Source organism: Mirounga leonina, unplaced genomic scaffold, assembly GCF_011800145.1.
Source record: "Mirounga leonina isolate KUSES-001 unplaced genomic scaffold, KU_Mleo_1.0 Mir_154, whole genome shotgun sequence".
NCBI classification, from domain to species: domain Eukaryota; kingdom Metazoa; phylum Chordata; class Mammalia; order Carnivora; family Phocidae; genus Mirounga; species Mirounga leonina.
The window spans coordinates 37697623-37723093 of NW_023270389.1; the positions used below are offsets into that span (position 1 = coordinate 37697623).

The window sequence follows — 25471 nt, forward strand, 5'->3', positions numbered from 1 at the left end:
GCACACAGGTCTTCATCCTCATATCGCCTCCTGGACTTGAAACTCAGAGGAAGTAAGGAGAGAGGGGCGGATGGGAGAGATGAGTGAGCAGAGAGGAAGGATGTTCAAGATGAGAAAGCAGAACACTCACTGAGGCATGTGTTCTTTCAATGGAGAAATGAAACCTGAGACAATTATATGGTGAGAGGATAATTTTCTCTCAGTTTCCTGATTTTTTTAAGGGTTCTGTTTCACTTGCATCATTCAGATGATTTCCTGAATCGGCCCATTTCTTGCTGTCTGCATGGACCTACATTATTGTTCTCACTTTCCAGAACCCAGGTCTCCGTGTGCAGTGCCTGGCTCTCAGCTGTACTCCAGGGCTTTTGCTGCACTGGCGACTCACCATGCCCTCCACCATCAGTAGCTCTTTGATGACCACGTTCTTAATTCCAGGTTAACTTAGCATTGCTACCGCAACTGCTTACCCTCCCAAAGCTGGCAGGGAGTGTAAAGAGAAAGGATATTATGGCCACGTTCCTGAGTGTCCCTGAGAGAGGAAACCAGAGAATCACAGAACCTTAGAGCCAGAATAGAACTTGGTGTGTGGGGCGCCTGGGTGGCTCAGTCGTTAAGCGGCTGCCTTCAGCTCAGGTCATGATCCCAGAGTCCTGGGATCGAGTCCCACATCAGGCTCCCTGCTCAGCGGGAAGCCTGCTTCTCCCTCTCCCACTCCCCCTGCTTGTGTTCGTGCTCTCTCTGTCTCTGTCAAATAAATAAATAAAATCTTAAAAAAAAAAAAAAAAAAGAACTTGGTGTGTGTGTGTGTGTGAGTTTGTGGGGGGTGTTCTACTCTACTCTTTTCAGAAAGAGAAGTTAAGGCCTAGAACAGGCAAGTGGCTTGTCCTGGGTCACACAACTTAGCCAAGTGACAAACCTGGACTTAGAGCCTGGCCCTGGGTCAGTAGTCTGGTGCTCTCCCATCTCAGTTTTCTTTTCTTTTTCTTAAGAAAAAAAAAGGGAGGGGGTGCCAGGGTGGCTGAGGAGGTTGAGTGATCAGCTCAGGTCATGATCTCCCGGTTGGGGGCTCAAGCCCCACATCTGGCTCCCTGCTCAGTGTGGAGTCTCCTTGTCCCTCTCCCTCTGCTCCTTCCCCCCCAAAATAAATAAAATCTTTATTATTTTTTTAAAAGATTTTATTTATTTGACAGAGAGAGAGAGACAGTGAGAGAGAGAACACAAGCAGGGGGAGTGGGAGAGGGAGAAGCAGACTTCCCGCAGAGCAGGGAGTCCGATGTGGGGCTCCATCCCAGGACCCTGGGATCATGACCTGAGCCGAAGGCAGGCGCTTAACGACTGAGCCACCGAGGCGCCCCAATAAATAAAATCTTAAGAAAAAAAAAAGGTGTTCGTAAGGCAAAAGTGTTTTGTGGAGAGTGTGGAAAAGCTCCCACTTCACCATGGCTTTCAAGCATCTCTCCAGCCCCTACTCTAACTCTAGCTGTGACAGAGTAGTTGGGGCCTCACTGACTTCCTGGGTTTTAGTGGCGCATATCAGCATGGGTTTAAAAGGAATTTATTAATCATGACTAATGTCAGAAGGTACACACTGTGCCCCCTTGTTGGTTTTGGAAAATTTGTAATGTGAGATTAAAAAAAAAATTAATTTTGTGCCTTCCTGTGACAGCCCCTGCCTAAACTGTCCATCACTCCCTGCTAGGGGCAGGTGACTGTGTCCAGCCTTCCTCAGGGAACGAAGTTCTAAGGACAAGCCCTCCGATACCTCGGGGTCACTTCTTGGGTGGCTTTGTTTCTCCTCTGTTCCCACAGTCGCAGACCTTCGCAGTGCCACCCTCCCTGGGGAAACTCGGTCTTAAGTCCCATGGACAAACGCTCCAGCGCCGCGGGGCTCCCAGGACAAGACAGCGATCGGATTTCGCGTGGCCGCCCAGCTCCCCCTGCTCCTCTCCCCTCCTGCCCGGGAAGCCCCGGAGCCAATCAGAGCGTCGCGGAGCTCCCGGTTGTAGAGTCCCGAGCCCGGGACCCGCCCCTCTTTGTTGCGGTGGCCAATGGACGCGTTCGGAACATCGGCGGCTGCCCGGTGACTCGGTTATATGTCACAGAATAACATTCGAGAATGGGACATGGAATGAGGCGACGGCCGCAGCAGCCGCAGCCGCCGCAGCCGCCCCCGCCGCCCCCGCCGCCCGGAGAAGCTCCGCGGCCATGAGGCCCGCCGGCCCGAGGTAGGGTCCCGGAGCTGCGGCGCGCCCGCCTCGCGCCCCGCCCGCAGCCAGTCCCCAGGGTGCCTGGCGCTGGGACTCGGGGAGAGGGGCGGGTGGGGCCACTTGCACCGGCGCCTGGGGGCTGCAGCCGACCCTCGCCCACCGGCTCCGGGAGGGCCTCCGGGCGGCAAGGGGGCCGCCTTTGCAAGCCGAGGCTGCTGCTGCGCCCTCGCGGCAGCCCGGGCGCTCACGTGCCGGCACGTTCCGGCACATCTGGCACCAAGGAATGCGTGGAGCCTTGTGGGGACCTCCTGCTCCTTCACGCAGCACGAGCTGTCTTTCTTCTCCCTACCCGTCCACTCCGCACCCGCCACGCTCCTTGGATCCCCCTCCCGGTGTCTAGGGGTGTGTGAAGCTTTGGGGCAAAATTCGAGTCGCCTTCCTCGGGAATTGCATGGCTGCAAGCTCGTGTGCAATTGGTGGAGGGGGTCTGTCGGCGCGCGGGGGTGGGGGGAGCGGGGAGTGACGCGGGGCCACTCCGAGGCCCCACCGCCGTTGGACACAGTGGCCCCCGCCTCGGTTCCTCTGGTGTACACTTACCCGTGGTGTGTGCTGTGTCTCCACTGATTCAGGCTCGGCCGGTAAGCGGAGCTCCAGCCGCCGCTCCCGGTTCGCGCGTCCTGCGGCAGCCAGAGGCATGGAGAAGGCTGTCCCCGCGGGGCGCTGATCCCCGCGCCACGCCCGCGCGCACACGCCCCCCGCCGCCGGCGCCTCCGCAGCGCGCCCCCCGCACCCCCGCCCCGCCCCGGCCCCACCATGACCGGCTCCGCGGCCGACACTCACCGCTGCCCCCACCCCAAAGGCGCCAAAGGCACCCGGTCCCGGAGCAGCCACGCGCGGCCCGTGAGCCTCGCCACCAGCGGGGGCTCGGAGGAAGAGGACAAAGACGGCGGGGTGCTGTTTCACGTTAACAAGAGCGGCTTCCCCATCGACAGCCACACCTGGGAGCGCATGTGGATGCACGTGGCCAAGGTGCACCCCAAGGGGGGAGAAATGGTGGGCGCCATCAGGAACGCCACCTTCTTGGCAAAGGTCAGAGGCTTCGATGGACGGGGTGGGGTGGGCAATGATGGGAGCACTTCAGTCTGCATAGCAAGTAGTGGCCATGTCCATTTTCCTGGTCCAGCTCTAAACTCCCTTATGCTCCCCATTCTTCCGGCCAGTCCCCACCCCCTTTGCTTAATAGAGATGTTTGTCTTGGAAGCCCTAGAAATGGGGGAGGGAGAGGTAGAGGGCTTCCTGTCCTGGGACTGTGTGGTCTGGTCATGCCAAGAGTTCTTTGAATCTCCAGCCAAACTGTTTGCTCACCCCCATGTACATCCTCCTCCACCAAAAGCTGTAGCCACCAGGTAACACCAGCCGTGCCAAGAATGCACAGGCCCCCCTAGGGATCCCACCCTACTTTTCCTCTTTGGAGACTCTGAGTCCTCCCCTGTCTCTCCCTTGCAAATGATTTATCAGGCTGTGAATGAATTTTGCAATCAACCAGTCAGACTTCTCAGCGTGAATCATTTCTAGACTTTTTGCCAATTTTTTTTTCATGACAGTGACTTTCACCTCTGAAACTTGCAAAGCAGTGAACTGTCTCTTTTCCCAGCTTATCTGCACTCCAAGAAAAAAAAAGAAGAGTTTTGACTATTGCTTGAAAGGGACTTTCCAATGCACATGATGCATTAGTCTCACTGGATAGAGAAAGAGGTTCAGGAGTGAAACTCTTTCTACCTTGGAGAGAAGCCAGTGAGCAGACTGAGTTTGGTGGCTGAGGATATAGTTAGTAAGATGGAGGGAGGGAGATGTGCAGTGATCACTCTATGAGACCTCAAAATGCAAGCTGCAGAGAAATGCTGCAGAGCCTGGGGGTTATGGCATGGCAGATGGTTTCCGTTGGCCCCTGGGGACACTGATGTGGCTGAGAACATTCCTGGACTGGTCTAGAAATGCCAGACCTGAGACCTGAAAGGCCCTCTGGCTGAATCCCCAACCTGGAGCATCTGGTGACCTGAGCATCTGAGCCCTGCAGGCCAGAGAGCTGTGTGTGCCCTTGGGGGGAGTGACAGAGCCCGGACGCTTCCTGCTGCAGTCAGTCTTACAGACCTTCTTACAGCAGGTCAAGGAGATCTTCATTATGCCCAACGAGGATCTTTCCTGCTTCAGTGTCAGCTGTAATTACCTTGCTGGGTTTTCCTTGAGCATGAGAACAACACTGGTCTTGGCCAGTAGTTCTGACTTCAGATTTTGTCCTTACTTGAGTGAGCCTTGCTTTACTTAAGGAAGACCTGGGAGCCCTTTAAGCATGGAAGAGAGGTGGCCACAGGGGACAGAGGCCTGTTCCTGCTGTCCCATGCTGCCATTCTAATTCAGCCTCCTGACCACTGACCCTGCTTCTAACTGTGGCTTCATCTTCCTCCTGGCCTTGTGTGTGGGGACCCCTTTCCTCCATGGAAATCAGGGAATGTTTGTTTTGGTGGAGACTGGTCTCCCACCTCTCGGCAGAATCCCTTCTTCTTTCCAGAGCCCTCATGGGGATGGGGGGCTCATCACCTCACAGGGCAGCTGGCCCCAGGGCCTGGCCAGATTTTGGTTTTGGTGATTGGGAAACTCTTTTCTTCGGTGGCACAGAAATTCTTTCTTCATCTTCAGCGTGACGTCCCCACAGATTCTTGTGTTGCTCTTTGAATCACAACAGCACACATCTACCTCCTTCGCTACTCACAGCTCCCGAGAATGTTACGACACAGTGCTCTTGGAGTAAGGATGGGACTTGGAGTAAAAATCAAGGGACTAAATTCTAGTCCTGGTTGTGCTACGTCTGGCTTTGTGGCCTCAGTCACTCACTTAAAATCTCTGGCCTTAGTTTTCTCATCTGTAAAATGGGAGTAGCCCAGATTTCATAAATTTCTTTCCAGCTCTTCAGTCCCTTGATGATATGACCCGTACGTCTCCAGGTCTCCAATGAGACAACAGAGTTGACTTAGAACAAGTCCTCAGAGCCGTGAGCTTCCGTCATTCTGCATCTTCCTTTAGTTCTTTGTCCTCACGCAGCTCCCTTCACTGGGTCTTAGTGTCACAGTTCCCAGATCAAAGCACTCTCTTCACCCTCTTTCTAGGACACTTGCTAGTTTGTCACCAGTCAGCCCTCTAAAATAAGCACATATGAAACACAATATTCTCAATGTTGTCTGAGCGGTTTAGAACACAGATCACTCTGGGGCGCCTGGGTGGCTCAGTTGGTTAAGCGACTGCCTTCGGCTCAGGTCATGATCCTGGAGTCCCGGGATCGAGTCCCACATCGGGATCCCTGCTCAGCAGGGAGTCTGCTTCTCCCTCTGACCCTCCTCCCTCTCATGCTCTCTGTCTCTCATTGTCTCTCTCACAAATAAATAAAATCTTAAAAAAAAAAAAGAACACAGATCACTCTTCCCTGAGACCCGTACCTGATGCTTCCACTATTGTGGCTGAATGCTGCGTTCTTTAAAAAAAAAAAAAAAGTTCCCTTTTTTTATATAGCAGCCACACTGTCTTTTCTTTTCACAGTAACCTGAAGTCATATGAGAACTGCCAAGCCAGGAAAACCCCAGGCTAAATATGGACCTTGGCTTTTTGAACCTAAATAAAAAACTTAACATTTCTCTCTCTTACATTGCATCATAATAGCTGGTTCTCTCCCCCACCCCAACTCCATCTCAGCATCCCCTTCTCCCAAGTCCTGACATTCCCCAACCCCTGACCCCTACCTGACCCCTGAGATGGGAAAGAGCCTCAAAATAGCTCCTGGTTCTGGGGGCCGCTCCTCTCTGGTCCAAGGGCTGTTCTTGCACTCAGCTTGGCAGACTTTTTCCTTTGGGTCCGTGTCCTTTTCTCCTTTACCAGTGTCTTGCTGAGGACTTTGTACAGAAGAGGGGTGTTGGGTGGTGGTAGAGGGTTGGAGAGTTTCAGGGAGACTAACCTTTTTTGGCAATTGAATATAGACTAAGAAGCAAAAGAGGACAGGGGAAGGTACCAAAGGTTTAAGAGGAGGACTGAATGATACTTCTTTGCAGGACATTTTGTGAGCAGCCATGGGAAGTTCTGCCCACAGGTCCAGGTGCTCCTACCGGGGCGGGAGGGGGGATGAGGGGTTCGGGGGTCCGGGGGCTCACCTCCTCTGCAAGCCACCTTTTATTTTATTTAATTTTTTTAAAGATTTTATTTATTTATTTATTAGAGAGCGAGCGAGAGAGAAACAGCATGAGAGAGGAGAGGGTCAGAGGGAGAAGCAGGCTCCCCGCTGAGCTGGGAGCCCGATGTGGGACTCGATCCCAGGACCCTGGGATCATGACCTGAGCCGAAGGCAGTCGCTTAACCAACTGAGCCACCCAGGCACCCGCAAGCCACCTTTTAAATATGTGACTGCAGGCCTCACCCCTGGGGGTTACTGGGTCCAAGCTAGCAGCTGACTAGCTGAAGTCCGGGGCTTTTCAGGGAAAGTACCAAAAAGCAGCAGTCATTGGAGGATGATAGAGGAAGAGAAGGGAAAAGCAGAGTGGCTGGCCCAGAAAAACCCAGCAGCGTGTGCTAGGAAACAGCTCCTCCACTTCTCTACTGGCTGAGCTGGACTCTCCAAGGGGTGACCAGAATGGATTCAGCAGGAAACAGCAATAGTTTCTTAAAGACCCCGTGTTTCTGTGCCTCATTCTCATGTTGTTTCTAAATTGGGAAAGAATTCACTTTTAGAGGACTCAGCTTTGACTGAGCGGAGAAGTGTGAGACTGTGGTGGGGAGAGTTTGCAGTCAGGGCCCACTCCTGCCCCCTGCTAGCTCACGCAGGCAGCTCCCTCCTGCCTGTGTCCTCGATTCAGAACCATGGTCTGTCCTTCCTGCTTGGCCCAAGGTTGAGACCCCCAGAGCTCCACACTAGGCCGCCTTCAACAGGTTCCTGGCTGCCCCTGATGCAGAGGCCTGGGGTCCATCCTGGGCTCATGAGTGATATTCTATGCTGCTTCTCCAAGTTGCCAGAGAAGATTCTTCTGCCTGGGGTGTCTGCACAGGCACCCGTGTTTTCCAGAGCAGGGACGGCAAAAAGCTTTGCTTTCTCTTTGTTCTTTCTTGTTAAAGATTCCTGGTGCCGAGTGTTCTGGCTTGCCTCCGGGCTTCCTTTTCTGCCTTTCCCCGTCTCTTGCTATGGGGATGCCACTTACACACCTATGTCCATTCACATCATTTCTCCCTGCATTCTTTGGACAGGTAATTGTGTTTGCCGAGAATGGGATGAGAGAGAGCCTGACCACAGAAGCCTTCCCTGTGGCTGGTTGCATTATTCGTGAACAGCTATCTTCCCTTCTGGCCCACTCCTACCTCCTGCCCCCACCTCTCAGGGTCCCCAACCCCAGACCACAGGCACAGTGCCTGTGTAGAGAGGCTGGTTTTGATCTCTTCCCTCTGGATTCCGCCTTCATCAGCTGGGTTGTGACTTGAGGGGCTGGTTGCAGGAGGCAGGAGGCAGGAACCTTGAGGGGAACGGCCATGGAAAATCTAGGCTGGGGTTTCAGGTGAAACAGGGCAGGAAAATAACATGAGGAGGGACTCTTAGGACCCGTCAGGGAGGAAAAAAAAAAAAGAATGTGCCGTGGCATTTTATAAAAAGGTTATACCAATTTATGTTCCCATCGTGCCTTATAAGAGCATCCCCGTCAGCATTAGGTGTCCACATTTCAGAATATCTCTACTAATTGGAGGTGAAAATGGCATTTTGCAGTGGTTTTACTTTGCATTTCTTTTTTTTTTTTTAAGATTTATTTATTTATTTATTTGTCAGAGAGAGAGAGAGAGAGAGCACACACAAGCATGGGGAACTGTAGGCAGAGGGAGAGGGAGAAGCAGACTCCCCGCTGATCAGGGAGCCCGATGCGGGGCTCAATCCCAGGACTCTGAGATCATGACCTGAGCTGAAGGCAGACGCTTAACAACTGAGCCACCCAGGTGCCCCTTTGCTTTGCATTTCTTAAATTATTAGTGAGCTTGAAAATTTTTTTCAAATATGTATTCATTTCTTTTGTGAATTGTCTTTTCATGACTGTTTTAAAAATTGTGGTAAAATATACATAACATATAATTTACCATTTTAACCCCCTGTAAGTGTATAGTTCTGTGCATTAAGTAATTCACACTGTTGTGTTCCATCTCCAGAAGTTTTCCTTCTTCCCTAGCTGAAACTTTGTACCCATTAAACGCTAACGCCTCTTCCTCCCTCCCCTCAGTTCCTGACAACCACCCTTCTGCTTTCTGTATGAATTTGATTACTGTGGGTGCCTCATAAAGTTGGCCCCCCTTCTCCACTGTTTCACTTCCTATGCTTTCTGTCACCCATGGTTACCTGCCGTCTGGAAGCAGATGATCCTCTTTCTTTCTTTCTTTCTTTTTTTTTTTTTAAGATTTTCTTTATTTATTTGACAGAGAGACACAGCGAGAGAGGGAACATAAGCAGGGGGAGTGGGAAAGGGAGAAGCAGGCCTCCCACGGAGCAGGGAGCCTGATGTGGGGCTCGATCCCAGGACCCTGAGATGATCATGACCTGAGCCAAAGGCAGACGCTTAACGACTGAGCCACCCAGGCACCCCAGATGATCCTCTTTCTGATCTGTGGTCAGAGAGTCAATAGTAGCCTAAGGCCAGGTCATGATGCCTACGCCATTCCCCTCGTTTCATCTCATTGTGTAGGCATTTTATCACCTCCTATTTCAAAAAGGGTGAGTACACTACAATAAGAGATTTTGAGAAAGATCGTAATCACATAATTTTTATTACAGTACACTGTTATACTTGTTCTATTTTATTGATTATTTTAATCTCCTCACTGTGCCTAATTTATGAATGAAACGTTGTCAGAGGTATATGTACGCATGGGGAAAAAAACATAGTATAGATAGAGTTTGGCACTATCTGCAGATTTAGGCATCTGTGGGGGGCGACGTCTCAGAATGTATGCCCCGTGGATAAAGGGGGACGACTGTGTAAGAGGTATCATATATTTGTCCTTTTATGTTTTGCTTATTTCACTTAGCATGTCCTCAAGGTTCATCCATGTCGTAGCTTGTGTCAAAATGTCATTTTTAAAGGCTGAATAATATTCCATTGTATGTATATACCACATTTTAAAAAATAAGCTGCACCCAATGCGGGGCTCAAACTCATGACCCCTGAGATCAAGAGTCACATACTCTACTGACTGAGCCAGCCAGGTGCCCCTGTACCACATTTTAAAGTTTATCCATTCACCTGTCAATGGACATTTGGGTTTCTTCTACCTTTTGGGCCATTTTTTTTCCATTAAAGCCCAAAGAGTTTACTTTTTTTTTTTTTTTTAAGTAATCTGTACACTCCATGTGAGGCTCGAACTCATGACCCCGAGATCAAGAGTCACATGCTGTACTGACTGAGCCAGCCAGGTGCCCCTGAAGAGTTTTCTTATAACTTTGTATGAACTGTTCATGAATTAAGGATATTAGCTCATGGTCAAGATGTGTCCCCAGGGGGAAGTGGACATGTTCTCTTCCATTGGGGTGAGAAGGCATCTTTGTGATGTTCCACGTTGAGTGTGTGCAGAGACTCAGGCCCTGCTGACTCTGTCTTCCAGTTCCAGAAAAGTGAAGACCATTCAGGCTTCCCCAGTCTAGATCCCGAAAACACATTGTTGATGAATGATAACATAGCCAACCCTTCCAGAGTGCTGAGCGCCAGTCCCAAGTTGCCTGCTTTGTACATTAGGTCCTACAATCCTTACAACTAGCCCAGAAGGTTTGAAGTGGGTGATACTCTCCTGTTTTATCAGGAAAGAAACAGGCTTAAAGAGGTCATGGAGCTGGACAGGGTCCACAGTGAGTAGGTGACAGAGCGGGGACTTGGATCTTGTGTTGGTCTCATACTTACCGGCCAAGGAGCCCACCTGGTTTATATAGTCCACCATCCTGTGGGCGTGTTGGAGGCCTGAGATGCTGGTTGGGAGCCGGCCCCCAGCCCGAGCCCCAGCCAGCTTTCCCAGACAGCAGGGTGCGTTGTAGCCTGATGACATCAGCCCCTCAGCTGTCTCAGCTCCTCTCCCCACTGCAGGCTTGATCCCCAGCTGGGGCTTGGGGAATGTGGCCACAGCTCCGGCACTCTCAGCCGGGCCTGAGGTAACCAGGCAGCTGTTTTTAAAAGCCCTTGGGCGCCATCGGGCTGCTATTCTGAGGACCAGCTGCTGCCTGACTCCCACCCCACCATCTGGCTCTTGTGGGCTCTGTTGGGCTTGGTGGCGGGCCCCCGTAGCCACCTCTGAACCAAGTCCGTGTGGCTATGGCAGGGCTCTGGCCAAGAGACACCCCTCTGAGGATCCCTTAAGTGGCCGGTGATTCTTTGGGGCACTTCCCCATGCTTTTACCATCTTTTGTATTAAATAGATACAAATAGCACTTTTCCGTGTAGAAATACACGTGTGCCTTAATGCTGTCTAATTAAGACAGCATTCCTTCCTTCCTTCCTCCGTCTCTGTGTTCCCTTGCCCCTGACCTAGAGCTTGGAATGTAGCAGGTGCTAAAGAAATGTTTGTCTACATCTCCCCTTCTCTCCTCACTTCTCTGTGCAATCTCTGGCACCTTCTTCCACAGAATTCCAGGTATGGGTAGATCAGTGGATGTTACTGCAAAAAGCAAGGACAAGATGGACACTTCTAGTGTTTGTAAGGGCAGAAATACGAGGATACATTTCATAATACATAATACATACATTTCATCGGTGTGTGTGTACGTGCACCTGCGTGTGTGGGAGGGTCACGTGAGCGAATGGTCACGTTGGAACGTTTTGCTCCCCAAAATTACTCTCCAAGACAGAACCGTGATTTGAGTGGATATGTTGTAAACCACATGTAGTTTGCAGAACAGCTGTGCATGCATGTACACACACCCCCTCACATTCACACACACACACACACACACACTCGGCACCTTGGCCATGAAGCAGGACGTGTGACTGGTCTCCGTTCTGCCAGAGGGGCAGTTGCTGTGAAGTAGGAAGTTGCAAAGCCAAGAGAAAAGAGAAGCACTGAGAGGAAACGAATGTCAAGTAGCATTTTTTTTTCTTTTTTTTTTATTCTTATGTTAATCCCCATACATTACATCATTAGTTTTAGATGAAGTGTTCCATGATTCATTGTTTGTGCATAACGCCCAGTGCTCCATGCAGAATGTGCCCTCCTCAATACCCACCACCAGGCTAACCCATCCTCCCACCCTCAAGTAGCATTTTAAGTAACCGCAGCTAAAGGTGTAGAAGGTGTGAAAGGCGTGGAAGTATGGAAGGGGCCCCGCCACAGGCCCAGGGGCAGCGCGCCCTCCAGCCTCAGCGCGGGCCCGAGCCTGGAGAGCAGGGAGGGGGCCAGGGCATGTCCTTGGGCGGTGTCTGTCCCTGGTGCCCAGCCAGGCTGCGCAGCACCGTCCCCAAGTCTCTCCACCGGCGGTTTCACCTTCCATCAGCTGAGCACTAAATCCCCAGGGCCTCCCTTTCCCTGTGTTCTCGAGGATTGAGGATGAACTAATCCGTCCTGCGGCCCCTTCTGCTCCTCCCTAAGTGGCTTAAGCCTGGAGGAGCCTCCCCTTTCCACAGGCTCACAGGGGCCGAGTGTCTCTGTCACCAATAGCCCCACCCCGCCGGAGGCCAAGCTTATGAGACTGAGAAGCATATAGGGGGAAGAAAGCACACACCGTCCCTTTCTACCCAGGAAGAGAAGGGCTGGATTAGAAGCCCCTGCTCATTCTTGCTCTTGGCCTCACTGGCAGGGGTGCTCAGAGCTGCCTGGTGTCTCAGAGCTGGCGTCTTAGCTCTAAATTCCTGAGAAGAGGCACTTATCTCCCGCTTTCCAGTCCTCGCCTGATGTTGCTCCTTTCTTTTCCCAGCAGTGGTTAGAACTTCGTGCACTCACTCGTAGACACTCAGTGGGTGTTGACCAAGGGGCAGGCGAGGAAAAGAAGAAGCGCCTGGGCAGCTGGGGGTGTTCATGAGTCATAGGGGCTGCCCTTATCTGGGAAGAGACATGGCAAGAGGGGAATCTTTGCTAATCCGCTTGGGCCAAACTAGGCCTCGAGGGAAGGGCCTCGATGGGAGTGGTGTTGAGGAGAGATGGCAGGTGCAGCACCATGTTGCATTTCTTTAGGGCACCATTCGTCTTGTATTCAGTGGTGTCCTGGAGTATAATGGGTCATACCAGCCATGCAGCAAAAGGTGTAGTCATGCGGTAAAAATGTGAGGGTTAGTGGGGCACCCCTGCGAACATCCTGGGCCAGGCTGCGTGGGGGATGCTATAGGACATGGTCCTTGGCTTCAAGGAGACGACGCTGAGGCTCCCATGGGGAGGCAGGCTGCGTTCACATTCACAACCCACAGAGGGCCATAGCGAGCCATGGTGCCCCAGGGCAGAGGGTATGGAGGGAACACAGACAAGCAGAACTTTGGCAAGGGACCACGTGGTCTGGGGAGACCTTGTGCAGGTGGCCGTCTGCTGTCAGGAGCAGCTCTCTGGTGCTTTCAGCCCTTTGGCTGCCCTCAGACATTGGGCCCCGGAGCATCTCCTTGATAAAGCGTTCTCTCTCTACTTCTTTGCAGCCTTCAGTACCCCAGGTTCCGAACTACAGGCTGTCGATGACGATCCCAGACTGGCTCCAGGCAATCCAGAACTACATGAAGACACTACAGTATCCTTCCAACCAGGGTCTGGGCGGACCCCGCGGGGACGGGTGTGGTGATCTCGAGCCTGGTGGCAGGTCTGTCCCCAGCTGGTCAGTAAATGCTCTAAGGTTGGTGAGGCCGGGCATAGAGGGATGCCCCAATGTGAGTCTGGAAGCATGATAATTAGGGGATCTTTGTTTCCCTCCTCTCTTCCTCTACTATCTGTCTTTCTCCCTCTTCCCTCCTGGGCTTCTTTCTGCTCTTTTTCTTTCCTTTCTCACTTTTTGCCTTCATCCTGACCACTTACAATCTATAGGAGGCCCACCTGGCACTGCCTTTGGCTCCCCAGGTGCCCCAGACCGGCAGCCTTGCTCCCTTCCACAGGAAGAAATGGGGCCCTGGGATGGGGGTCCTCTTCCCTCATGTGAGCTTGGAGAAGCGTGGAGGAACCCTGTGGGTCCAGGCTGAATTCAGACCAGCCGGACTCTGGTCCTTCTCTCTGCCAGTGTCCATGGCTTGTTTGTAGCCAGGATTAGATCTGTTCTGTGGGCCTGCACCAGCAGCACTGTAAGAACAAAGGAGCACTGGAGGCTGGTACATTAGCCACTGCTGGTATTTTTTTCAGGGACAGGAATCAGATGGGAGCTGGGCTGTCAGAGGTGTCTGTGGGAGGGACAGACTGTTTGCCCCCGCCCGTGAACATCTCAGAGCTAAGACAGCATCAGACGCCCTACCAAGGCAGCTGTTGGCCCCCTAGCCCCCAGCACATTGTCCAAGAGGTCAATTCTCTGCTGACCTCCGTCCTTTGTCCCGAAAGACATAGAACTCAGCAGAAAGGATTTCATGGGACGCTGCACACATGTTCCCATGTGCCCCAGAAGAGGCCCTTCCTCTCTGTGCCATATGCAAGCATCTTTCCTCTGGATTTGTGTGTCTCTCTGAAGGGGGGGCATACCAGAGGAGAGTAACACCAGTTGCTACTGATTTGGGTAGGCAGATTACTTCATTAGCCTCGCAGTTCCCACTTCACAGGTGATATAACTCCCCTGCATGGCATCTTCCCAGTGAAATCCTGAAAGAAATAGTAGAGGGGGAGGTGGCACCAGCCTCCGGGGGTGAAGCGAACAGCCCTAACCCTGAGCAGGCTATATCTGCTGTTGGTGCTGATCCCCAAACTGAGACCCCTGGGGAGCATAGCATAAACTTCTGCCAGGATAGCCTGGGACCCCAAGAGCCCAAGGGTGTGACTGACTGCTCACAGAATATTCTAGAAGGTGACAGAAATTAGAACTGCTCCCCACTTCCATCTAGCACATGATCTTCCCAAGGATCATGCAGCCAGAGATGAAAGGGAATGAGCCTGGCTGGGGATGCCCTGATAGGGGCAAATGTACATCATATGCTCATTCTTCCATAAACCCTACAGCATGTTCTCAGCCAAATTTTCAGTTTGCCTGAAGGATCTGCTTTTTCATTTTCTTCTCTGACCCATAACGATGGTCACTGACCTAGATCACTGACTGCAGAGAGGGCCGGAAAGGGGAAAGTGCCGCGGGCTGCTGGGATCGTGCCCCCGGTCACTTGGCTGTTGGAGCCAATGCGCAAAGAAGGCAGAGTGTGACCTCTGTTTTCTCTGCTGCCCAGACTTTTACAGGCACACGTCGGAGACATTGCAGTTTTGGTTCCAGACCACTGCAAGAGAGCAAATATGGCAATAAAGCCAGTCCAGTGAATTCTTTGGTTTCCCAGTGCACGTAAAATTTCTGCTGACACTACCCGATAACATACCTGGAATAACACATCGAAAGCGCTCAATGATGTATCTAAAACAGCAATCTACGTACCTTAATTTAAAAGCCTTTGTTGTCAAGAAATGCTAACCATCCTCTGAGCTTTCAGTAAATTGTAATCGCTGATCACAGGCCACCATAGCACATTATAATAATAATGAAAAAGTTTGAAATGTGAGCATTACCAAAATCTGACACAGAGACACCGAGTGAGCACATGTTGGCAAAATGGTGTGGACAGACTTGCTGGATGCTGGGTTGCCACAAATCTTCGGTTTGTTTGTTTGTTTTTTAAGATTATATTTATTTATTTGACAGAGAGAGACACAGGGAGAGAGGGAACACAAGCAGGGAGGAGGGGGAGAGGGAGAAGCAGACTCCCCGCCGAGCAAGGAGCCCGATGCGGGGCTCCATCCCAGGACCCCGGGATCATGACCTGAGCGGAAGGCAGACGCTTAACGACTGAGCTACCCAGGTGCCCCCAAATCTTCGGTTTGTAAAAAACAAAACAAAACAAAACAAGAAACTGTAATATCTGCAAAGGGCAGTAAAGCGAAGGGCAGTAAAAGGAAGTATGTATTTAGGTCTTTGGAACTTCCTACGGCTTTGTCCCCTGGACACAGTAACGCATGCTTGGCTACCAAGGTAGTCCTAACTATAGACGTGCTTGTTTGGGGACATGAAAAGACAAATCCTGCCTTCCCTTCTGACAGCTTCAGAGTGTCAGCCATCAGGAGTGCTAATCTTGCATGGACTTCTGGAAAGACAGGTGTCCCCTGAGCTCTGCCTCGTGGGGAGAGGCCTTCTGAGGGTCAGCTCGGGCTCAGGAAGTATCTCACTCTGAAGGCAATGTTTACAGGAGGCTTTCCCCCCAACTCACTTTCTGGGGTTCATAACGGTAAGGAACTGAGAATGGAAGGCCAGGCAATTTTTTGTTACTTTATTATGGGTTGGTCTCACTTTACACACTAGGTGTATAGACTGGATCTGTGAACAGGGAGAAAGGCACACAGGTGGAATTTTTGTCCACTGAATTCTACTTTAAATTTACCAGGAGTCTCACTGTTCGAATGAGATCTTTGGTCAAATAAAAATATCGCTTCACAGTGAGGATACGTAGCCCCTCGTTTTTCTCTTTTCCCTCTAAGGTTTTTTATATTGCATTTTTCAAAAGCTGGGCAAGAGCCTATATACTGTGATGGGCTCTTCTTATGGCTCCATGCTGATAATTTCCAGCTTGGTGAGCTTGTTAAAATCATCTTCTGGCTCTCACCCTGGAACCTCCAACACAACAGTCCAAGGCAGTGTGACTCTGAATGACATCGAGGGTTAGGACCATGGCCTGAAATCCGAATCTCCAGGGGGAGAGCCCAGAGTCTCCTTATAATGAGCTCCCCACCCCCCACCCTCCAGTAGTTGTTATGCGTGCCTGTTGGGGGGAGGGGGCTGGGGGTCCTAACCCTCCTTGGGAGGGTGTGCAGCGCCCCCTTCTGCCACTGCTTGTACCACTCTGGGGTCACACATCTCCCCTCATACCCCCTGCCAGGGTTACAAGTTCTCGATTCATGAGCACCTTCCCAACATATGCTTTTATCTGTAGGATTTTGTTTGAGGCAGGAAAGAGAAATGTGTAAAGCAACTTTTCTTTAGGCTCTGAAAAAATCAAGATCTAGTCTCGGAGAGCATCACATCAGGGAATCTTTGATCTCCTTCAGAATGACCTGGTGCTGACTTGCCAGTCCCTGACACTTTCTGGGCAACCAGCTAAATCCCAAGTTGTGGGTAATAGTGTCATCCTCTCAGACTTAGTAACCATGGTCTAGTATCAGTCCAGTGAAACGAAGGTGATGTCTCCACAGAAACTTTGCTGCAGAGACTGCACTGTTGAGAAACCCTTCTGCCATGCTCCCACCCTTCTATCCATCATCCTTCCCTCCATCCATCCATCTGTCCATCCAGCCACCCACCTGCCTACCCACCCATCCATCCATCTACCCTTCTATTTCATCTACCCTTCCATTCCATCCACTCTTTCCATCCATTTATCCATCCATCCATCCATCCACCTCTACTATCTATCCATCCATCCACCCTTCCAAGCCATCACCCTTCCATTCTATTCATCCTTTCCATCCATCATCCATCCATCCATCTATACATCCATCCACCCACTTTTGCATTCCATCAATTCCTTCCATCCATCTGTCTATCCATCCATCCATCCACCTACCTTTCCATTCCATCAATTCCATTCATCCTTCCTTCCTTTCATTCATCCATCCACCCTTCCACTAATCCACCCATTTATCCATCCATCTGTCCACCCATCTATTCATTTATTCCTCATTCATTTAATAATAGTTGCTAACTGGAGTATGTTGGATTTGTGCCAGGCTTTGTGGGTGATATAAAGGTAATAAATAAATGGTCCTAACTCCCAAAGAGTTTGTAGTCTAATAAGTGAATTAAGACATGTTTTCAACTAAACAGAATACAGAGCAGATTGAAAATAGCTATTATAAAGGTCCAAGGTGTTTTGAAGCTTAAGTTAGAAATTGGATTTTCAGGGCAGAACAGTGAGGAGTAAGAGGCTCTTGGCTACCTTCTGGCTACTGGGCACTTCCCAGAAAGTCCCTCACTCTTCATTCCTCATCCCTTTAAGAAATCAATGCATAGCTTCCTCTGCTGGATCACTGGGACCTTTGGAGTTTTCTGTCACTTTCCCTTTACATACTTCACACAGATACAATCATACAGGGACCCAGTTCTTTGAAATTAGGAAAATGAGACCGCTGAGTGGGTAAGTGGTGCATGATCTGTGGGCCAGGGGACCTCTCTCCTACTCAAAAGCTGTCAACTCCCTCTCCCACCCTTTATCCCTATATCCCCTGCTCCAACATCCTGGTCTGTAAGGGGTGGGGGTGGGGGTGCCCCAGGGCCAGGTTGGCGGTGGGGCTAGGGGCTGGGCCACTCTGACAGCTAAGCTCTGTGGGGAAGACTAACTCTTACAGGGGTGCAGGAGGCCTGTGAAGTTGGCTTCTGTTTTTGTTCTTGTTTTTTGAGTAGGCTCCACCCCCAGCATCACACAGTTTCAGGCTTCTTTTTGGCAATGCAATTTCAGGGTGTATCTTCTTTTTTTTTAAGCAGGCTCCACGCCCAGCGCGGAGCCCAATGCAGGGCTTGAACTCACGACCCTGAGATCAAGAGTCGGACACTTAACGGACTGAGCCACCCAGGTGGCCCTGAAGTTTGTTTTATGTGGCCTCCTTTACTTGCTCTTTGTAATGCCCCTTGTCCTGGCACATAGAGAATGCCATGGCATACAGGCACCAACCTCCAGGAACTAACGCTTGGAGAGAGGAGTGGAGAATTTAGGAATTTAGTTCTGCTGGATCCAGATGCGCCTTGGCTCCGTCCTGCACAGCGAGCTCTCCCCTTTCCCTCTATAAACCTGCATGGCACCTGGTGTGGAGACAGGCACGCTGATGGATTGACCGACAGACAGACTGCATAATTAAATAAGTCCTGAGATACTTTGCTGTGCTCTACCCTACAGGTTAATGGAAACAGCGAAAGAAATGACTCGGGAGTCCTTGCCTATCAAATGCCTGGAAGCTGTCATCCTGGGCATGTATCCTTGAAGTTTTGTTTGCTCAAGTTTACTCCATAGATGGTGGCCTCACTGTGGGGCCCATTGTGCCTTTGTTGTCCTAGACTCACAGAGATGATGCCCGTGGTCTCCTTGGGGAAAGTGTCAAGCTCCCCCTGATGCTTCTCTTTAACTTTCACCTTCTAGAGTTGAACCAGATCAGAGCTTGGCTCCCCGGTCATTGTCAATGTAAGCTGTTAGCTGCAGCCTGCACCAGGCCCAGGTCTCAGGCCAGATCCACTAGTCACGAGGAGAATTCCAACTTAGAGGGACTGCAGAGAGAGCATGTATCATTATTTTTTGCATTTATCTGGCATTGCAACAGGATAGACAGTCAAGGGGAAATGGGATTATCCAAACGCATCTCTAGGGAAAATTCTAAGAGTGGGTTGTGGAGGAGACCAAGCAATGGTGTAGAGTCTTAACTCCACAGAATGTAGAGCTGAAACAAGGGTCTGGGCTCTCCCATACTTTCTGTTCCATTTTCCGCCAGACTTCTGGCTCCTTAGCCTGAGGGGAATATGGTCCAGAAAAGCTGTGATGGCAGTAGAATATGATTTGGTAGAAGAGCAAAGAAACTTGCAGTCCTTTGGGGTGGATGGCTGGAAGGGACAGTGACCAAGGAGACGCAGCAAGACATGAACTTGGCAGGTTGTCCCAGGAAAGACCAGGTGGGTTGTTGAGTACTGTGCTGAGAATTGTGACCTTCCTCCAGAAGGCAAGGGCAGCCCCTGTGAAAGATCAGCAGCAGAGGCACGACACGATCAGGCATGTGTGTTAGAGAGGTGGTTCTTTGGGCAGATTGAAGGGCAGACTGGAGAAGGAGCTGGATCTGCAAAGCCCGTTAGGAGCTGCTCCCTGAGGGAAATGGTGATGCTTGAACCATGGTCCTGGCCAGGGGAATGGAGGTGAGGGGACACCAAGGAGATAGAATTTCCAGGACTTAGAGGCCAACTGAGTGCAGGAGTTGATGAGGAAGAAGTCAACCAATACGGTGATGAAGGCAACCGAGAGGTGAGCTACTTTGACCCAGTAGCCGGGAAGGTGGAGGAAGGAGCGGGGGGTCATCAACACCACCCGTGGGCTGATCAGCTCTAAGAGTTAGAGGAGACAAAGGCAACGAGCCCACATTTCCGGCTTGGAAAACTGAGATTGGATAAGTACGCTGCAGCCCAAAGGAAGGGCCTGTGGGGAGAGTCAGATTTATGGGGAGGGGAGTTCAGATTTGAATTTGTTCAATTTGAGACGCGGGGTGTGGTAGGATGTCAGGGTGGGGTATTTAGAGCATGATGCTCAGGAGGCAGCTCTGCACTGGAAATAGAGATTGGGGAGCTGCGAGTGTTTAGGGAGTGGAGGCTGCTGTGGAAGGAGTGAGACGAGCAGAAGTTCAAGGATGACATCTCACCCTTTTTTGCTTTAGTTGGACACGGTGAGCCCGTGACAGAGACGAAGAAGGAAAGTTAGAGAGCTGGAAGGAAACCCAGGAGAGAAAGAGGCTAGCGTGACATCAGCGGAAGGACCGGTGGCTCAGAATCAGCCCGGGGGCAGTAGGAGAGGTGCAGTCTGTGGGCTTGGTCTCCTGGACACGTTCATGGGAAGGGGCGTTTCTGGCCCTCTGCAGTCTGCAGGGCACTGGCAGGCCTCATCTGAAAGAGACTGTCCACAGGTGCCCAGGCTGACATTTGAAAAATGGGAGCTTGAGCCCTATTGTGGCCCTTCCCCCACAGTTCTGTCCTACCTCCTCTCCGCTCCTCACAAAGGAGATGAGATGTGTGCCTGGGGAGCCCCGCCGGAGGGCAGAACGGGGTGGAGGCCGCAGATGGCTCCGGGGGCCCTTCTGTGGCAGGAGTCCGCCACAGCTGTGGGGCAGAGCCTCCTGCGAGTTTAATGGGGGTGAGCAGCTGTTGGGGATTTGCTGGGGGGATCAGTGAGGGAGAGCACGAGCCCAGGCCCTTCCCTGGACGGACCAGCTACCTTCAGACTCTGCTGACGGAGGTCTGGGTGCACCTGGGCAGAGGCCATCCTGCTTTACACAGTAGCCGCGGCCCTGTGCTATGTATGAACAGAAGCACTACTTTAGGTTTACTGGGATTAATCAATTCTTTCGGGATTGTGAGGAATATACTTGTGACTGGCCTCTGGGCCTGTCCAAATCAGACAGTGGGCTCTCGGTTTTCCTTTGTTCTTACCAATGTGATGTTTCAGAGAAGTGCCGAGAAGGTGGGGAAGGGTGGAGGAATGGGGCTCACACTGCTGAGCTCAGGGAAATTTGACTCTTGGACACAGACAAGAAACACAGACCTGAATTACAAAAGTTACAGCATCTTTGTCTTTTCTCTTTGCTCTTTGTCAGCATCCCTATGGCCTGCTTTTCTCTCGAGCACAGTGAAGGACATGACTTGGGTCATCTGTCTGTGTCGCCTACAGGCCCCTCTGCGGGTCCTGGGAAACAGATGGCACCTCAGCAACTTTGAAACAGGTCAGCTCAGCTGCTGCTTGGAAGCCCGAGTCCCCCGTCTTGTCCTTCCTTGTTTTCTCTCATTTGACATTAGTCCAGAGTTCAGGATTCATTCAGGAAGAGCCCCTTCATTTGCTCTTGCTTCAGTTCATGTGTGCATGCACACACGTGCACAGCCCTGCCCGCGACAGAGCCCTTTAGTTCATCTTCCAAATCCTGGCAGCAATCTGGGGGGCCTCGCTGACCATGAAGGGGCTTAATCACGGTACTAAAGTGCTATGGCTGATTCCGGTGACAGATTTGTAATTAGAGGCGGGTTAGATGCTGGGCGGATCTTCCAGGACCTTGAGCACGGCTGCTCCCTCAGAAAAGCTCAGGCCACTTCCCTGCCCTCAGCCACACTTCCTTGTCCCCGCCTGCTCTGGGCCCACTTGCTCCAGGTCCCATGGCTTTCCTGATGGCCATAAAGACGGAACAAATCCTAGCGATGGCGACTTGTGACATCCCCTCCTCCCTCCCTCTTCTCCACGTGGCTGACTCTACTTGTCCCACAAGACTAATTTCGGTGTGGTCACCGCGTGGCCTCTTTGCTCTCCCTGGGGGTGCGGGGCTTGTCTCTCTCACAGCACACATCACGCTGGGGTGGTTCTTTTCCGTTTGACCGAGACACCGTGGACGTAGAGCTCTGTGTAAGTTTAAGGTGAACAGCGTAGTGGCTTGACGTACACGTATTGTGAATGTGGGTTTTTTTAATTGCAGTGAAATAGTCATACCATAAATTTACCATTTTAACCATGTCTAAGGCGCAGTTGAGTGACATTGCAAGCATGGGCACCAGCGATCTCTAGAACTTCATCTTCCGCCACCTGAAATGCCACACCCATCGAGTGCTAATTCCCCATTTTCCTCCCTCCGCCCGACCCCCAGCAACCATCATTCTACTTTCATCTCTCTGAATTTGACTACTCCAGGTACCTCAGAAAGTGAAATCATACAGTATTTGCCCTTTTGTGACTGGTTTATTGCACTGAGCCTGATGTCCTCAAGGTTCATCTGTGTTGTAGCACGTGTCATAATTTCCTAACTTTTTAAGGCAGAATACTACTCTGTTGTATGTCATACGCTACATTTGGTTTATCCAGTCATTCATCCGGGGGCACCTGGGTCACGTCACCCTTTTGGCTGTTGTGAACATGGGTATGCACATACCTGTTCGTGTCCTTGCTTTTAATTCTTTTTTTTTTTTTTAAAGATTTTATTTATTTATTCATGAGAGACAGAGAGAGAGACAGAGGCAGAGGGAGAAGCAGGCTCCCTGATGAGCAGGGAGCCCGATGCGGGGCTCGATCCCTGGACCCTGGGATCATGACCTGAGCCGAAGGCAGACGCTTAACCGACTGAGCCACCCAGGCGTCCCTTAATTCTTGTGGGTACACACCCGGAAGTGGAGTTGCTGGATCGTGTGGCAACTCTTTGTTTCTTTCTTTTTTTTTTTTTTTGAGGAGCTACCATACTGATCATGTTGTGTCCATTTTGAGTCTGTCTCCCCGACAGGCTTCATCTTTGGCTCCACAGCCCTGCCTGCAGGCTGTCTGGCACAGGAGATCCGCACCCAGTAAGGGCTTGCTATCCTGTCTAAACCAACTAAGGAATGCCCTTATTCCAGCCCCAGAGAACTTACCCCAGAAAACAAGCAGGAATGGACGTCAGGGGACTCGGAAGGTTGTGATTTCACTCCCTTACTGCCAGTTAATCTCACAGGAGGAAGTGAAGACAGAACACGTAACTTTTTTTTTTTTAAGATTTTTCATTTATTTATTTGAGAGAGAGAGAATGAGAGACAGCACGAGAGGGAAGAGGGCAGAGGGAGAAGCAGACCTCCTGCCGAGCAGGGAGCCCGATGTGGGACTCGATCCCGGGACTCCAGGATCATGACCTGAGCCGAAGGCAGTCGCTTAACCAACTGAGCCACCCAGGCTCCCAACAGGTAACTTTTTATAGCGAGGAGCCATCTGTGCTTAAGTTGAGGACAGAGGACAGGGCTGACCTCAGGGCTTCGGGCTGGCTTCTGTTAGCTTCTTTCTTGTAAGGGTACCTGGGTTGGCCCTCACTAAGGCAGTCTTTTTGAGCCTAAGGAAGGTGTGCTCACAATGGAGGGTCATCCTTGCAGCAAGCATTAACGAAGAACTTCTGTGCACCAGGCCTGTGCTACGCTTGGGGACAGACACCAGCCTGCAAAACACAACTCCCGCCCCTACATGATGCAAACAAAATGCAAATACACAATTACAACGCCGGATGATTGAGCAGCAAGTGCTACAGGGGCTCTTGAGTTGGGGCAGCTACTTAACTCATACTGAGGAAGGTCGGGGAAGAGTGGAAGGAGGGAGGAGAGAGCAGTGGGGCTGTTCTAGTCGGGGTGCCGCCTGTATAAAGAGAGTAAGCCCACACCGTCCTCACTCATGATTCTTATAAGACCCCAAAGATCTCTGCCAGGTTTGAATCCCCTGCACTAGAAGGCTGATGTGTGAGTGAAGCCATAAGAGAAGTTCTACTGCAATAGGGGGTGTCATGTGGTGCAGAGTATGTGCAGTGGCATTTTGTTGAATTGGTCTCATAGCTTTGTAATGTGAAGGTCATTTAAAAGTCATTTAAGACTTCCAGTTATATATGACTTCCCATTATGAGGGAATGTATGTGCCAAGGGCACGGGAGTGGATTCTTTATGGTCTCGGTGTATCCTCCAAAAATGTCTCGGGTTGACTGCGGGTCTATGTGCTGGACCAGGGTGTGGGGGGCATGAAACCAGACAAAGGAATAATGAGCAGGGGCTGAATCGTGGCAGGACTTTGATAAGGGATTTGGACCAAGTCTGAAGAAGATGAGAGACAGTGAAAACTGAAGCAGAAGAGTTGACACGTACCAAATTTTGGCTTGAATAGAACATTCTGGCCTCTGGGTAGAAAGTCCACTTGAGTGGGGGCAAGAAATGGTGAAGACAGATTCTCAGACAGTGGAGAACCATATCCGCTGACTGAGCACTTACCAGGCACAAGCTGCCATGGGGAGCACCTGGATTATTATTTACCTTAGAAACTCCTTGGAGTCACCACAGGTGTTCAGCAGAAAAGTGACACCGTGAGTTTTCAACATCCCTCTCCAGAAATACTGGGTCCTTGCCGGGACTATCCTGGGATTTTGAGATGGGCTGAAGGATGTGGTACTTCTTGTCCAGTGCTCCAGCGTGTGGAGTCAGTGGGGTAGTTACATGACGCTGCACCTGTAGGGTAGCTGGTCCCAAACCGATACAACGGTAAGAGGCTGGGTTGCTCGATCCAAATGGGCTGATAAGTGGAGAAAGCCAATCTGTGATGCCAAGTGCCTTGGGGAATGAGGAGCCTGAGGTTCGGGTGCTGGAGGCAGCTTTCTGTGTGGTACCCAAGGCTGTTGGCATGGGTGTGCTGGGGTCCATGAGAGCAACAGATGAGGGGCAGGTGTGACCTGTTCTGATGCCTTCCCTTCCAGATAATCAACCAGTCTGTTCTTGTTTTGGGTTTTTTTTAAAGATTTTATTTATTTATTTATTTGAGAGAGAGCGATCACAAGCAGGGGGGAGGGGTAGAGGGAGAAGCAGACCTGAAGGCAGATGCTTAACCAACTGAGCCACCCAGGCGCCCCGGTCTGTTTCTTTTACATCTCATTGCCTTGCCTTGATTCTGGTTTTCATTTTCCTCCTGGAACATTGCAGAGGCCTTCAATTCTGGCTCTGTCCCACACACTCCAGCCAGAATTAATGTCTGAGAACGTCATTCCGATTACATAAAAAAAGTCTTTAATACTCATCATCCCTGTAGAAAACCAAGGGAGGGGGAAAAGCCATGATCTTGTTTTGCATTTATTTAATTACTAAAGTAGAAGGCAAGTTTTTCTCATTGTCCCATTTTAATTTGGCTTCAGTATGCACCATAAAATAAGTACTCAAAGATATCAAGTGAATCCTTTCTAAAAGGATTAGTCTGGATAGGTTAGATGTGGGCCTCAGAGGCAGAGGGATGGACAATTACTGTGCCTGTCTGGGCCACTTCCCTTCCTGGGAGTCCAAGCTCTGAATTTTCAAGGCCTCCCTTCTCTTCCTTGACTCAGATGGTCTAAGATACTTAACCAATGGACAGCCTTCCATCGAGCGATTCCCCATCAGCTTTAAAACCTACTTCTCAGGAAACTACTTTCACCACGTTGTGCTGGGGATTTATTGCAATGGCCACTATGGCTCACTGGGCATGAGCCGAAGGGCTGAGCTGATGGACAAGCCGTTGACCTTTCGGACTCTGAGTGACCTCATCTTTGACTTTGAAGACTCCTACAAGAAGTACCTGCACACAGTGAAGAAGGTCAAGATTGGGCTGTATGTCCCCCATGAGCCTCATAGCTTTCAGCCCATTGAGTGGAAGCAGCTGGTCCTCAATGTCTCAAAGATGTTGAGGGCTGACATAAGGAAGGAGCTGGAGAAATATGCCAGGGACATGAGAATGAAGGTAGGTGCTGGGAAGGCGAATGAGTGATGCAAGAGAGTTCTATCCCCAACCTCTGTCTGTCTCCCTCTTGCCTCATGCCCCATGTTTCTGGGATAGTCAAAA

The 25471-nt window shown here is 50.9% G+C and overlaps 1 protein-coding gene across 2 annotated transcripts in view; it reads left to right on the forward strand.

Annotated features, from left to right (window-relative positions):
* Positions 1-2949: 2949 nt before the first annotated feature.
* Positions 2950-25471, forward strand: part of VASH2 (vasohibin 2) — a 39386-nt gene continuing 16864 nt past the window's right edge. Inside the window, exons 1-5 of one of the 2 annotated variants that reach the window (XM_035010525.1) lie at positions 2951-3296; positions 12875-12963; positions 17471-17527; positions 18284-18358; positions 24988-25369. In XM_035010525.1, the coding sequence (XP_034866416.1) occupies positions 3021-3296; positions 12875-12963; positions 17471-17527; positions 18284-18358; positions 24988-25369 (879 nt within the window). In that variant the 5' untranslated portion in view covers positions 2951-3020. Of the gene's footprint in view, positions 3297-12874; positions 12964-17470; positions 17528-18283; positions 18359-24987; positions 25370-25471 lie in introns of both variants that reach the window. The other variant, XM_035010526.1, reaches the window with a different exon arrangement.